The 14,683-nt window shown below is 45.8% G+C and overlaps 1 protein-coding gene across 1 annotated transcript in view; it reads left to right on the top strand.

The window, feature by feature from the left end:
• The window catches only part of COL22A1 (collagen type XXII alpha 1 chain), a 320,593-nt gene that overhangs the window by 93,042 nt on the left and 212,868 nt on the right, over positions 1–14,683 (top strand). Inside the window, exons 7-9 of the mRNA XM_003933680.4 lie at positions 21–296; positions 9,693–9,773; positions 10,705–10,827. Coding sequence (XP_003933729.3) covers positions 21–296; positions 9,693–9,773; positions 10,705–10,827 — 480 coding nt within the window. The remainder of the gene's footprint in view (positions 1–20; positions 297–9,692; positions 9,774–10,704; positions 10,828–14,683) is intronic.

Raw genomic sequence — 14,683 nt, 5'->3', positions numbered from 1 at the left:
TCTGGTCCTTTCCTCCCCAGGTCTCCATACGGCTGGATGGTGAAAATAAGGCAGTGGAGTACAACGCTGTAGGTGCCATGAAAGACGCTGTCCGGGTGGTCTTCCGAGGCTCCCGGGTCAATGACCTCTTTGACCGGGACTGGCACAAGATCGCCCTGAGCATCCAGGCCCAGAACGTCTCCCTGTACGTCGACTGTGCGCTGGTACAGACACTGCCCATCGAGGAGCGGGAGAACATTGACATCCAGGGGAAGACCGTGATTGGAAAGCGCCTCTATGACAGTGTGCCCATCGATGTGAGTATCAGGGGCCTTCTGCAGCCCAGGTTCCAGACCACCGGGGAGAAGACTTGGGAGCTAGGTGCCCTCAGTGTTTCCCACACCTGCATGAACCATGTACCAAATACACCTTGGACCATCTTAGAAGGAAAGACCTCGACTCAGAAAACTGCTATATTGGAACCCCAATTCACCATCACCCATTCATTCACTTATCCAGTTTTTTAGCCATTCCATCAATCATTATTCATCACATATACATTGAGTACCTAGTATGTGCCAAGCACTTTCCTTAGCACTGGGGACACCAGTACACACAAAAAGAGATCAAGACTGACATGGCTCTGGCTGCATGGTCTGCAAAGGCCACACACACACATACACACATATATGTACACATATATGAATATATATATGCAGGTAGGTAGATATATATATATATATATATATATATATATATATGTATATATATATATATATATAAAATAGTTCCTGGCAAATTTAAATACAGATTTTTTTTCCTTCTTTCCTGATTGTAAAAAAAATTGGAAAATATAAGAAAAATATATGGAAAATAAATAACAATCATCCTCATTGCACCAACTAGGAATAACAACTGGTAATAACTGGCCATCTGTCCTTCCATCCTGAACCAGTGTTCTTTTCTTCTTTGATTTTTTTCTTTGCCCTCCTTGCTTCATTTCTCTTATTTCATTCCTTTACATTTTTTTCTTCCCTTAAGAAGTACATACCCCCATCTGTACCCAAAGAGACGCATATACCAGAAGTATGTGCATAATACGTACGATACACATAGACACTTTGCACAGTGATCCACACGTCCTGTCTTCAAGCTGAAGTCAATCTTAGCTCCCATGCTCAGGAGCACCCCCAACTGCCTGAGAAATCACAGGAAACATGATGTGAGGAAAGCTCTTCCCAAAACCATTTATGTATCCATGTATACATAACCATAAGCAAATATAGTATCGTTAGGTATAGGAGAGATTTTTGGAATTTTATGTAAGTAATGGACTGCATCTGGCTTTTTTGTTTTCTCTACTCAAAACTATGTATCTAAGCTTTTAATTTTTTTAAGCTAATGCATACTTTGTTATGTATTCATTCATACATCATTCATTCTCCTGTCAGTGGTTATTTAGATCATTTCTAAGGTATCATGATCATAATTAGCAAGCCTTGGACCTTACAAAGGGTGCTACACCTCCATACACGTTACTTATGAGGAAAATGTGAGCAACACCTGCACTTTAGGCTTGAGATATAGATGAATTGATAGCATTTATTGTGGGTATATACCCTCAAGTTGAATGATTGGACTGTGGGGTACACAATTGTTAACTTTCCCACATATTTCAAATTTCCGTAGAAAGAAACATATGTGCATGTGTGTATAAATATATAAACATTAAATATGTGTATAAACATATATATATATACATTACATAAATTATATAATATATAGATAGATAATCTGCAGTTTACAGGTGTTGGGGGACTCTGGAGTCCATCAAGAATATGTGACTCAGAATTAGGATGCCAAGAGGTGAGGGAGCTGGGGTATTGATACTCCAACTGCCACCAGTCCTTGGCTAAGGGCTGCTCCTGGGGGTGTTGATATTTGCTTGATAACAGATAGCACTCTGTGTTTGGAAGAGAGGGAAAGCCCTTAGGTAAGACAGGTGGAGGCAGCTGGCAGCACAGCTGGTATGTACTGAAATGATGGGGATATAGATATAAATTACATAGCTATAAATTATATAGTTATGTTGATATAATTTATATCAATAATGTACCAGTATATATATCAACATTATCTATATAATTTATATCTATATAATGGTATAAGTTATATGCGTATAATGTTTTATTGTTTTGCCAGTCTGCTGGGCATGTGGGGTTATATTGTAGTTTTCATGTGCATTTGCCTGATTACCATTGAGACTGGAAATCTTTCCCTATGTTTACTGATGGTTCCCATGCCCCCGTTTGGTAATCCTAGGCCATATCTTTTGCGTGTATTACTACTGTGCTAATTTTATTTACTAAATGATTTCTAGATAATGTTTGCATATTTTGTATACTAATTGCTTATTTGTCATACATGCTGCAAAATTGTTTCCTGGTCTGTGAAACATAAACCGTAAGAAAAAATGAGTAACTCAGGATGCATAAAGTTTTAGGAAGTAGTGTTCCAGCAAAAGACATCATAATCAAGTTTATAGACTTTGCTATAACTTGCTTTGTTAATGTAATGATAAACCATCAATGTCCCTGTGCATACTGATTTTTAAAAATGAAGCTGAGCTGGGTGCAGTGGCTCATGCCTGTAATCCCAACACTTTGGGAAGCTGAGGTGGGTGGATCATCTGAGGTCAGGAGTTCAAGGCCAGCCTGGCTAACATGCTGCAACCCTGTCTCTACTAAAAACATAAAAGAAAAATTTATTTTTTTATAATAAAAAAATTATAATTTTTAATTATAAAATAAAGTATATATTTATTTTAACATCTATAATATAAAATATATATTATATATTACATATTTATTATATATCAATAAATATATTTATAATATATATTAATACATATATTAATATATAATAAATATATTTATAATAAATCAATAAATGAGCGCGGTGGTGGGTGCCTGTGATCCCAGCTACTCGAGAGGCTGAGGCAGAATTGCTTGAATCTAGGAGGTGGAGGTTGTAGTGAGCCAAGATCATGCCACTGCACTCCAGCCTGGGCAACAAGAGCAAAACTCCATCTCAGAAAAAAAAAAATGAAGCTGAGAGTGAGTTGGTCAGAAGTAGTTGGGAGAAGAGAGATTGGGAGCTGCAGAGGTGGGAGGACTGACACACTCAAACTGCGGCTCAGATGCCAGCCACTGCCAGCCAGCTGCAATACCCATCACCCAAGCCACACACTGTTCATGTTTTCCAGACTTTATCTGTTTGTTTGTTTAATCTCTGAAATGTGAGTCATGTTCTGTTTTTTTTTTTTTTTTTTTTTTTTTTTTTTTGTGAGACGGAGTTTCACTCGTTACCGTTACCCAGGCTGGAGTGCAATGGCACGATCTCGGCTCACCGCAACCTCCGCCTCCTGGGTTCAAGCAATTCTCCTGCCTCAGCCTCCTGAGTAGCTGGGATTACAGGCACGCGCCACCATGCCCAGCTGATTTTTTTGTATTTTTAGTAGAGACGGGGTTTCACCATGTTGACCAGGATGGTCTCGATCTCTTGACCTCGTGATCCACCCGCCTTGGCCTCCCAAAGTGCTGGGATTACAGGCTTGAGCCACCGCGCCCGGCCCTCTCTTTGTTTTTATATGCTATTGCTGAGATGAAATAAGATAATAGATGTGGAACCAAATTAAGCAAAAAAATAGTAAAATCAAAGTAAAACTATAAAAATCATTATTCAGCCTGCTACTAATTCTAGCTACCTGTGCAGAGACTCTGTGCCAGGCATTGCACTAAAGTGCTTCTTTTCTCCATTTCTGAACAAAATCTTTACAACGTTAGAAAGTAGATACGGTGGACACTGTCATTTCACAGATGGAGAGAGGTGCTCCTGGAGAATCTGAGGACCCTTCCGAGATCACAGAGCCAACAAATGGAAGTTAGGGTTTCCACTCAAGCACTCGTCTTCCAGGTCCGTTTACAAACCTCCCCCTCCCTAAGATAACATACATCAAAGGGCTGGACAAGATGGAGCTCTGGGGTATTCATGACACAATAAGGATCACTGTTACCTCCCTCAGGGTGGGCATCATAGTCACAAATACAATGCCTCTTAATCCTAAATTCAGGCTAGGTGGGTGGATGCTCCTCACATTTTGTAGGTGGGGAGATTCCAACTCAAAAGTGTCAGGCAACTTGCTTCTGTTCCCTGCCTTGGGCAGTCAGGCTAGGATTCTGGCTCTGTGAGCTGTCTGGTTCTGCTGTCAGTCCCTGAAACGGATAACCCCTGAGCTGGAGGGAACCCAGAGAGCATATTATCCAGTCCCTCATTTACTTGACAGACAAGGATACTGAGGCTTAGAGGGAATAACAGACATGTCCATAGATCTAGAGCAAGATTAAATCCTTCTAACCTCAGTTCCAAACATCCAACAATGAGATTTCCATTATATTTCTATTTGAGGTAGTGGAAAACTATATTTGAGTACAAAGTCTTCTAAAAACCAGAGCCAACTTTAGCGAATAGCCCCACGTCCCTAAAAATGCACGTCCCAGGCTTCAAATTAAACAAAATTGTTTTGGAATCCAAGCTCCCCTATAGCCTCTCTGGTGTTGTTTCTTCAGTTGTAACATGAGAAAAATGATCACTCACTCCACAGGGTTGTTGTGTGATTAAATGCTATGTCATATGTGAAGTGCTTATCAAACTTCCTGGAATGCTGCCAGAGTTCCATAAATGCTAGTCATCATGAACATCATCACCACCGTTATCACATTATCATGGTGGTGCTGGGGGGTTTTGAAGACAGGAAGAGAATTAGCTTCTCGGTACTCTCCAAGGTACCCATTTGTATTACATGGTTGACTACTAAGGAGGGGATTGGAAATTAGACCTGAGTTTCCCTTTTGGACACATCCCTACCACATACAACACTGCAGTAGAGCAGAAGTGGTTGGTTCTCCACCTACATCCCCCTGGGTCCTTGTCATTTCAGAGCATACCAGCTGTGCTGCCAACTGCCTGCACGGGTCTTGACTGAGGGTTTTCTCTCACTGCCTGAGACAGTGCTGTCCATTATTGAGTAGGCATCAACACCCCCAGGAGCAGCCCTCCACCAAGGACTGCTGGAAGTTGGAGTATTAATACCCCAGCTCCCTCACCTCTTGGCATCCTAACTCTGAGTGACATAATCTTGATGGGCTTCAGAGTTCCCCAACACATGTAAACTGCAGATGCCCACAGTGGTCACACTCTTGATAACAACCCTTTACTGGCTAACTTCCTTTCCCTAACTCACTTTCCAGCTCTGCTACTGAGGCTCCCTAAATAAAATAAAGATGTTACTTTTTAAATAGGTGTCTTGAGGTATACTATACCAGACCAAAACACTGACAGCCTCACCTCTCTGCACCTTCACTTTCTCGTCTATGGGAAGGAGACAGTGGACTCATACCTGTCGGAGCTGTTGTGAGCATTGAGTGAGATCACTAGTATGTCAACACAGCACCTAACAGTGCCTGGCACATGGGGAGTTCTCAACTGGGTTAGAGGCAATAGAGAATAATGAAGAGTGTCCATAGGGGTATTACACTCATTGTTCCATGTTGCATTTTTGTATTAAAACCAAGGGTCAGGAAAATGTATAGGAGAATCAATACATCTCTATCTCTTAGTAAATCTTCCAGAAACATCACCTGTGGTACTTGTAACCACATGGTTTGGGGCATCTTACACATCCTGCACTGAAGCTTCATCTGTGGCTGACCCTGTGCTCTTATGGGCTCTCTTTTTCTTGGTCCCTGTTACAGCCCTGTAAGTCCCTCTCACAGAAAAGAAAACTGAGGTTCAGTTTTCCTGACTTGAACAGCTGATATGAGAGAAGAGCAGAGCTGAGACTCAGACTGGGCCGTGCTGAACACAGCCTTCCAGCTTTCTGTGCTCTCTAATTGCTTTCCACACTGCAGCCAGCAAAGGGTCTCCAAGCTGCTAATGGGTGGGACGCGGAGGGAGCCGAGCAGACCCATGCAGCAGTTCAAGATAATTGCGGAGGGCAGAACCTGAGCAGGACTCCCAGACAGGAGTGGGAGAGCACAGTGATGTCAGGAGGTGAAATCCCAGGGCATAGGGCAGTGAGGCAAAGGAGAGAAGGATTGGGTGGCTGAGGTGATGCTGGGATTTTAGGCAGTTGGAAACGGGCCTCTCTTGGCTCAGAGGACCTCTCAACTCACCTGAGAACACCTCTGGCTGCCCAGATCCCAAGCCAGCATGCTTTGTCCCTGGCCTGCCTCCTGTCTCCTTCTCCTTCCCTCTCCCTGTGGCCTTGCCAGGCAGGCCCAGCTGCTGTGAGTATGTTTGATAATGAAGAAAGCAGGGCCGTCCCTGAAAGTAGGCTTTGTTCTAAACCACAATTTTTCATTCTGTCATTTTCTCCTGTTTCTGGGCTGCGGTTTCTACAGGAAATAAAACAGACGGATGAATGGAATTGTTATTGTTTCTGCAGAACAAAGTCAGTGGTGTGAGGGGCTATGCTTCAAGGGGCACTTCAGTGTGCAGAGGGACTCCCAAGTCCAGCATGGACCTGAGAAGGCGGCAGGGGAGGGGCAAGTCCAGGGCACTCCACATCAGTGTTCAATGCAATAAGTGCCCGGCCTCCAGTGACTGAGCTCAAGCCCCATTTGATAAACACCCATCCAGTCATCCACTTGTCCACCCAGCCGTCTGTTCTATGGTACTTTTATGAATCCGGGACGGCTCTAGTGAAGTACAGGAGACAGGAGAGCCTTATCCTCATGGTCTATGTTCCAATGCTTAAAAAAGAACTAAGACAAGCCTGTAATCCCAGCACTTTGGGAGGCCGAGGCGGGTGGATCACGAGGTCAAGAGATCCAGACCATCCTGGTCAACATGGTGAAACCCCGTCTCTACTAAAAATACAAAAAAAAAAAAAAAAAAAAAAAATAGCTGGACTTGGTGGCGCATGCCTGTAATCCCAGCTACTCAGGAGGCTGATGCAGGAGAATTGCCTGAACCCAGGAGGCAGAGGTTGCGGTGAGCCAAGATCGCGCCATTGCACTCCAGCCTGGGTAACAAGAGCGAAACTCCATCTCAAAAAAAATAAAAATAAAAATAAGAAACAGACATAATCACCCATTGTGGGAAGTACTCTTAGGACCACATTCAGAATGTGCTAGAGTGACAGGGAGGGCCTGGGTATGGACAGGCAGCTGAGGAGCCAGCACAGGAGGGTGGCAGGAGGAAACCAGCGTGGCTGAAGGGAAGGGAGCAATGGGCATGGCAGACTAGGGGTGAGCTTGAACCATGTCCTGCAGGGTATGGGGAGAGTGGGCGATTGCCCACTGCTCTGGGCTCTACACTAGCAAGAGCCCCAGGTTTGTGCTTGAGAAGACAGCACTGCCTGGGTTTTGGGCCTTGTTCTCAGAAGTCCTGGAGCCTGGAAGGAAGATGGACACACAGACATCTAATTATCCTACAGTCTGTGGTGTCTGATGTTAGCTGTGTGTGCAATGTACTAGTCTGTTCTTACACTGCTAATAAAGGCATACCCAAGACTGGGTAATTTATAAAGGAAAGAGGTTTAATTGACTCAGTTCCACATGGCTGGGGAGGCCTCCCAATCATAGTGGAAGGTGAATGAGGAGCAAAGTCACGTCTTACATGGCAGCAGGCGAGAGAGCTTGTGCAGGGGAGCTCCCACTTATAAAACCATCAGGTGTCCTGAGACTTATTCACTGCCATGAGAACAGTATGAGGGAAACTACCCCCAAGATTTAATTATCTCTGCCTGGCCCCACCCTTGAGACGTGGGGATTATCACAATCCAAGGTGAGATTTGGGTGGGGACACAGCCAAACAATATCATGCAAGGTGCCCATGTGGCAGAGAAGAGAACCTGATGAATTCTCAACTGGAGAGGGAGGTGCATCAGTTACACCTGTGTCTATGTCACAACTATCCCATCCCCCCAGCAAAGGCAGGTTAAAACAGCAAGCATGTACTGTCTCATAGATTCCATGGATCAGGAATCTGACAGTGGCTTAGCTGAGTGGTTCCCTCAGGGTCTTTCGCTGGGCTGCCCTCAAGCTTCTGGCCAATGCTACAGTCATCTCAAAGTTTAAATAAGGCTGAAAAGGCACCTCCAAGCTCACTAGGGGTTGTTGGAAACTTTTCGTGAGCTGTTGAATGGAGAACCTTTGTTCTGTGCTACGTGATGGTTGCAGCCACCCTGATCCTTTCCACCTGAGCCTGTCCACTGAATAGCTCACAACAGGCCAGCTTTTGTACCCCATGGTGAGTGATGACAGAGGGAGGGAAGAAGAGAGAGAGAGAGAGAGAGAGAGAGAGAGAGAGAGAAATAGAGAGAGAGAGAGAGAACACACTCAAGACAGCAGCCAGTCTTCTTATAACCTGATCTGGGAAATGACATGCCATCATTTCACACCAGGGGAGGGGAATTCAGTTCCAAATCTGTGGGCATACTTGAAAAGCAACCACAAAAGGGGATGCCTGGGTGTGGCTTTGGGTGGTGACTGGGAGATTGCTTATTGCTCAAGGGCTTTCCTGGAAGAGGCACCATGTGCCAAGGTGTGAATGTGCAGATGTGGTTTGCCGTGCGGTTAGATGCTACAGAGTGCAGGTGCAGAGTGAAGAGAGAGAAACCGGGGGAGCCAGGCAGAACCAGGCCCTGGGAGGCTGGGTGTCCCGCAAAAGGACCTGGGCTTTGTCTGCAGACTCTGTGTGTGTGCATGTGTTCATGCATGTGGATGTATGTTTAGTACCACAGCCCCTTGAAATTTTAGTCTTTTTTTTAAGTCTATAAGGGGCCGTCATAGAAAAGGTGTGACAGAAGTAAGTTTTTATTTTAAAAGTTCACCAAAACAACTGTAAAAGTGACTGGAGAGATGGAAAATAGGGACACGTGAAACTTGGAGGCCTTTGCAATAACGTCATTGAGGGGCTTGTTCAACGTGGTGCTGGTGACATGGAGAGAGGATGACAGTGTGGCCTCGTGTGTGTGGCTGAAGGCAGAGGCCATAGCACCTTCAGCATAGCATGAGACACTGGACTTCAACATGTGTCCTGAAGCCCCTTGCACGGGGGCTCTCCCTTATAGGAGAGGGTTGGATTAGTCTGTTCTCACACTGCTAAAAGACATAACCCAAGACTGGGTAATTTATAAAGGAAAGACATTTAATTGACTCATTTGATTATGAGGCCTCCCTTCCACACGGCTGGGAGGCCTCATAATCATGGCAGAAGAGCAAGGCACTTCTTACTTGGTGGCAGGCAAGAGAGAAAGAGAGCCAAGCAAAAGGGGCGACCCCTTATGAAACCATCAGATCTCATGACACTTATTCACTATCACGAGAACAGCGTGGGGGAGACCCTCCCCATGATTCACTTATCTTCCACCAGGTCCCTCTTAAAACATGTGGGAATTATGGGAGCTACAATTCAGGATGAGATTTGGATGGGGACACAGCCAAGCCAGATCAAGGAGGTGAGAAGATGATGCTTAGCTCCCTGTGAAAATCCAGGGAGGAGCCCAGGGCAGGAGTGGCCCAGGGGTGGGCTCAGGGAGACCTCTCAAAGAGGAAGTATAACCAGATACGAGGGCAGGTTCTGTCTGAAACCATGGAGGTTTCTGGGTTCCAAAGTCCCTGCAACTTATCCTCTCTCCTCCTTTCCAGTTTGACCTACAGCGGATTGTGATCTATTGTGACTCGCGACACGCAGAACTGGAGACTTGTTGTGACATCCCCTCGGGTCCGGTAAGCAGACTCTTGCACAAAGAGGATGGGAGGAAATGGATGTGTGGCCTCCAGAAAGAGGGGGAGTCCAGAGCTTAAGGATGGGTGGCCGGGAGTCAGGGAGACATCTACCATCAGAATATGACCTGAGAGGAAGCTTAGGGTGTGGGTGGGGGAGCCGAGCCATGCAGTTCCTCCGGGTTGACTGTGGTCTGTGCCTTAGTGTAACCACAGTGCTGCTAGCTGAGTGATGATGCCCTGCTCTGAGGGATGTGGGAGACAGGAGCCTGGTCAGCAAGCCAGGGAGGTCAGGACATGGGTGGCCCAAGAGACCAGGGTTTGCCCTTTCAGCCCTCTGAGAAGGATCTGCTCTGTTCTCAGACTTCAGCCCCTGCCCCATTTCAGGCCTCTCCCTTTCCAACCTTCTTTGCAAGGTCCTGGTTACAGGCTTGCTTGAAAGATGGGAATAGTGACGGGGCCTGCTTCCTGGGCTGCAGGATGAGATCCCCGCAATGCCTGGTTAGCCTCGTCCCAAGGACCCAGTTCAAACCCAGCCAGTGCACTCGGTTCAGGGCTCCTGTGGTGTGCAGGTAGACAGCCGGCACTGGGAATGTGGAGCCATGTGAACCTGGTTGCAAAGTCAGAGGGTGAGGGAAGAAGGGAATGGGATGAAGAAGGAAGAGGAGGGGGTGAGGAGAAGGATGGCAGGAACTGTGGAGCACCTTCGAGGTGTGAGACACTGAGCGGTTCCTACAGGTTGCTGAGCCAGCCAGTGAAATAGCTGAGCCTGGGGTGGCCAGGCCTTCCGCCCCAAGGCCTCGGGAGAGACATCCTCAGGGTTTTCACCAACTTTGCCTGCCTGGTTCCAAAGAAGCACCAGACACTGTGCTCCTGCCAGGGAGTGTCTGCTGGGTGAAGAGCCAGGTTCTGACCTCCTGAGCTTTCCTTCCAGTGCCAGGTGACCGTGGTGACAGAGCCTCCACCTCCACCCCCACCCCAGCGGCCTCCCACCCCAGGCAGTGAACAGATTGGGTTTCTGAAGACCATCAACTGCTCCTGCCCAGCTGGAGAGAAGGTATTGTCTGCAGTCCACACACAGCCCCAGCAGGACCCTGGGTGGTACAGGTGGGAGCTTCCTATCATGCATGTGGCCTGCTAGGGCAGGGGGGCACCGGGAGGCCCATGGCTGTCAGCTCACAGCACCCTGTTGTTGTGCCTTGGACCTCTTGCTTCTTGATTTTTGTGCACACTGGAAGGGGAGATTTGCAGACTAGGCCCTGAGGAACGCTTTCCAGAAGCAGATGGTAGGTTCTTCAGGTTTCCCAGGCTCCTGATTTATGATCTCCACTCAGGAGCAACTGAGTCAGACGAGATGCCATTTGAGACTAAGACTCAGAAGAGGACAGTGAGTGAGGATTTCACTGTGCTTTGCAGGGGCACACCCTCATTCTTTCTTCTCAATGTTTTCTTTGATTAGCCATGCATTATTTTTCTTGTATATACACACACACACACACACACATATATAATGTGTATATATGTGTGTACACATACATGTATCTATATATACACACATAGATGTATATATATATCAATTCAGCCCTTATTTATTGGCTTTCTCTGTACCAGGCTATATATTAGTAGCTGAAAATACAGACATGGAAAAATCCTGTCTCTGCTATCTGGAACTTGTGATTTTATGGAAGTAATGATAAGGAGACATTTTCAATCTAACAAGATAATTGTTATAATAAATCGAAGCACAGGGAGAAAAAGGAAGATGCTGTCTTCAAAACAGCAGGTGCTCAGTGAATAGCTATTGAATGGATATATGAGTATGTATGTGTATCTGTTCCTAGTTTTTAAAAGTGGCACCTTTCTGTGGACACCACTATGACTGTCCTAGAATGGACTGAGACTAGAATAAACATGGCATTGTGTGCCCAGGGCTGCGATTTGGTTTCTTTTTCTGTAGACAGTGACCCTTGATAAGGGTGGGGGGGAAGTTCTTCTGTATTTAGTAGAAGAAACAGGAAGATTGACAAGATGCAGACACCAAGTAGAACTGTGCTGGGGAAGCCTCTGCAAGGTCTTGCTGAGCCGATGGCCCCAGGGACCTTCATCTCCCGAACTGGGCTACATTGTCTCCCTCTGTCTGTTCCTCTCAGCTCAGTCCCTGCATGTGGGAGGTGTTTGGTGACTCTGCTGGGGACAAGGCATGCACAGACAAAAGGACGAGATGACAGTGGGAGTTACCTGGAGCGGGCCTGCTCTGGGTACTGCAGCAGCAGTCTTCTGTTCAGAAGCCTATCCTGGTAGACAGCCTGGCTTCCTTCCCTTCTCTCCTCGCCTCTGTTCTCCTTCACACTCTGCCTTCCTTCTTTTTGTGCTACCCAGAAAACCAGACCCTAGGATACAAGGAGCCCTCAGGGTGTTCTCAGTCAAGTGGGACATCACACTCGGGCCTCCCTTGCTGGAGGCCCAAGCTGGAAGCCTGCTGGGAGGTGAGGCTGTTTGTGGGTAGTGGGTGACCTTAAGAGCACCTCAGCCTGGGACCTGTGTAAGGGATGGGAGTGGGTGGAGGCAGGAGCCAGGGCTGGGCACACAGCACCAGGCAGCAGCTCCTGCACCCACCCCTGGCAGGCTAAAGTCCATCACAGTCAGGCTGTGGATCTGGTTTTTACATGTCAATGAAATAACAGAAGCAGCTGTTGAAACCCAAATCCACTGCAATCTTTGCTTAAAGCAATGAGTCAGATGAGGGGTGATGGCATGGTGAGGTTTTGGTCACAAGCCAGTGTACACACAGATGGACTGTGCCAGGAGCGACGCCAGACCCAATGCCTGCTCTTCTTTCAAGACGTCCCAAGGAATTTTTTCTGCACACATTATGATCTGTGTAATTTCCCTCTTCCCTCCCTCGCACCCTCTCCTTCCTTCCCCCTTCCCTCCCTCTCTTTCTTCCTCTTTCCTTCCCTTCCTTATTCTACATCTAATCATTCAATAATTATTCATTGAGCACCTGCCATTTCCATGACAGCACCTTCCTTTCTCTCCCTGTGCTTCTATTTATTATAACAATGATCACATTCGATTGAAAATGTCTCCTTATCGTTACTTCCATAATCACAAGCTCCAGATAGCAGAGATGGGCTTTTTCCATGTCTGTATTTTCAGCTACTAATATATAGCCTGGTACAGAGAAAGCCAATAAATAAGGGCTGAGTTGATACGTATATCAATCAGGGTATGAAGACATGGATGGACAGGTAGGTGGATGGACAGATGGGAAGGAGAGAGGGATAAAGGAACACACCCTGTCTTCCTCTAGGCACGACAAGTTTCAGCTGTTCCACTTACACATTTTCAGCCTCACGCCTAGGGTGGCATGACTCAATAAATGACTTCCTTCATCACTCCTTCCTCTAATGTCTAACCACAGACATTAAGCACCTGCTATGTACTGTGTTCTGTGCTGTGCACTGAGGTTTTAAGACAAATAGAATTGAGCCCTCAAAAATTCTGTAGTCTACACTCTGGTTGGGAAACTAGGAGCTCTGAGGCCTGGCTGAGTCCCAGGGAGCTCATATCAGTCCCGCTAGAGAACTTCCCAAGCACAGGTGGGTGAGAAGGGAAACTGCTGTTCCCTCCCCGCAAAATAGTGGCATGGAGTGGAAGAACTTCACATCGACCTGATTAAGCAGGTGTCATTTCTGTCCTCCATCTTCATTTCAATAATAATAAAAAAAATACAACAAAGAGGGCCTAGAAAATCTGAAAGTTTTCTCCTAGGAGGCAGAATGCTGGCTACAGGCAGACATTGTTTCTAGTTGTTTCGATCTTTAATCGAGTTTGCAAAACATGTTCATTATTCAGCTAGGTCAACATGATGTCTGGTGTTACATCTCTATAAGCAAACAGCATGGTGAGCACGAACTGTGTACCAGGCTCTCTTGTGGGAGCTTGGTGAGGAGAAACACAAAAAATTGTTTATCTTAATTTGCATGAGCAAATGACATCTGTGAATGCATTAAAAAAATGTATGTTCCTGAGTTGGCCAGGTGTGCAACTGTGAGCAGAGTGTGGATTGCTATTAGCACTAAGCATACATGTAAATGGTGTAGTGCTGCTTTTTCTTAATGTGGTGATATTTACATCCACAAAATTATATTAATTGTGTTGCATTTGTCTTCAGTATGATGACATTTGCATATACCCACAACTTACAGGTTATTACATTGGAACCGAGTTTACACTTAGAAACAGCTTACAGACATGTCTTCTTTTGTATTTTAGTGAACAATGACTACATGGGCCATTAGCAGGCAACATCATTTTCTTTTTAATTGAAGTGATGATATATTCAGGTAAAAATAGCCAGTGAAGCCCGGTGTGGTGGCTCAAGCCTGTAATCCCAGCACTTTGGGAGGCCGAGGCAAGAGGATCATGAGGTCAGGAGATCGAGACCATCCTGGCTAACATGGTGAAACCCTGTCTCTACTAGAAATACAAAAAAATTAGGGTGTGGTGGTGGGCACCTGTAGTCCCAGCTACTCAGGAGGCTGAGGAAGGAGAATTGCTTGGACCCAGGAGGCGGAGGTTGCAGTGAGCCAAGATAGTGCCATTGCACTCTAGCCTGGGTGACAGACTGAGACTTAGTCTCAAAAAAAAAAAAAAAAAAAAAAAAAAAAAAAAAAACCAGTGAATACCCCTTTGGGTTTTTAAATTTATTTCTGTATTTAGTTTTGCTATTGACAAACTATATAATTGCTTATCTTTATGGGGTACAAAGTGATGCCATAATACACGTATACAACGTGGAATGATTGAAACTAGTGAATTAACATATCCATCACCTCAGATACTTGCCATTATTATTCCTGTCTGACACACGTAGCCTTTGACAGCATGTCTGGATTCCCCCAGCTCCA

Source organism: Saimiri boliviensis, chromosome 15 (assembly GCF_048565385.1).
Source record: "Saimiri boliviensis isolate mSaiBol1 chromosome 15, mSaiBol1.pri, whole genome shotgun sequence".
NCBI lineage: Eukaryota > Metazoa > Chordata > Mammalia > Primates > Cebidae > Saimiri > Saimiri boliviensis.
The sequence above is the reverse complement of the archived record's forward strand: the minus strand, read 5'-3'. Positions and strand labels throughout refer to the sequence as shown.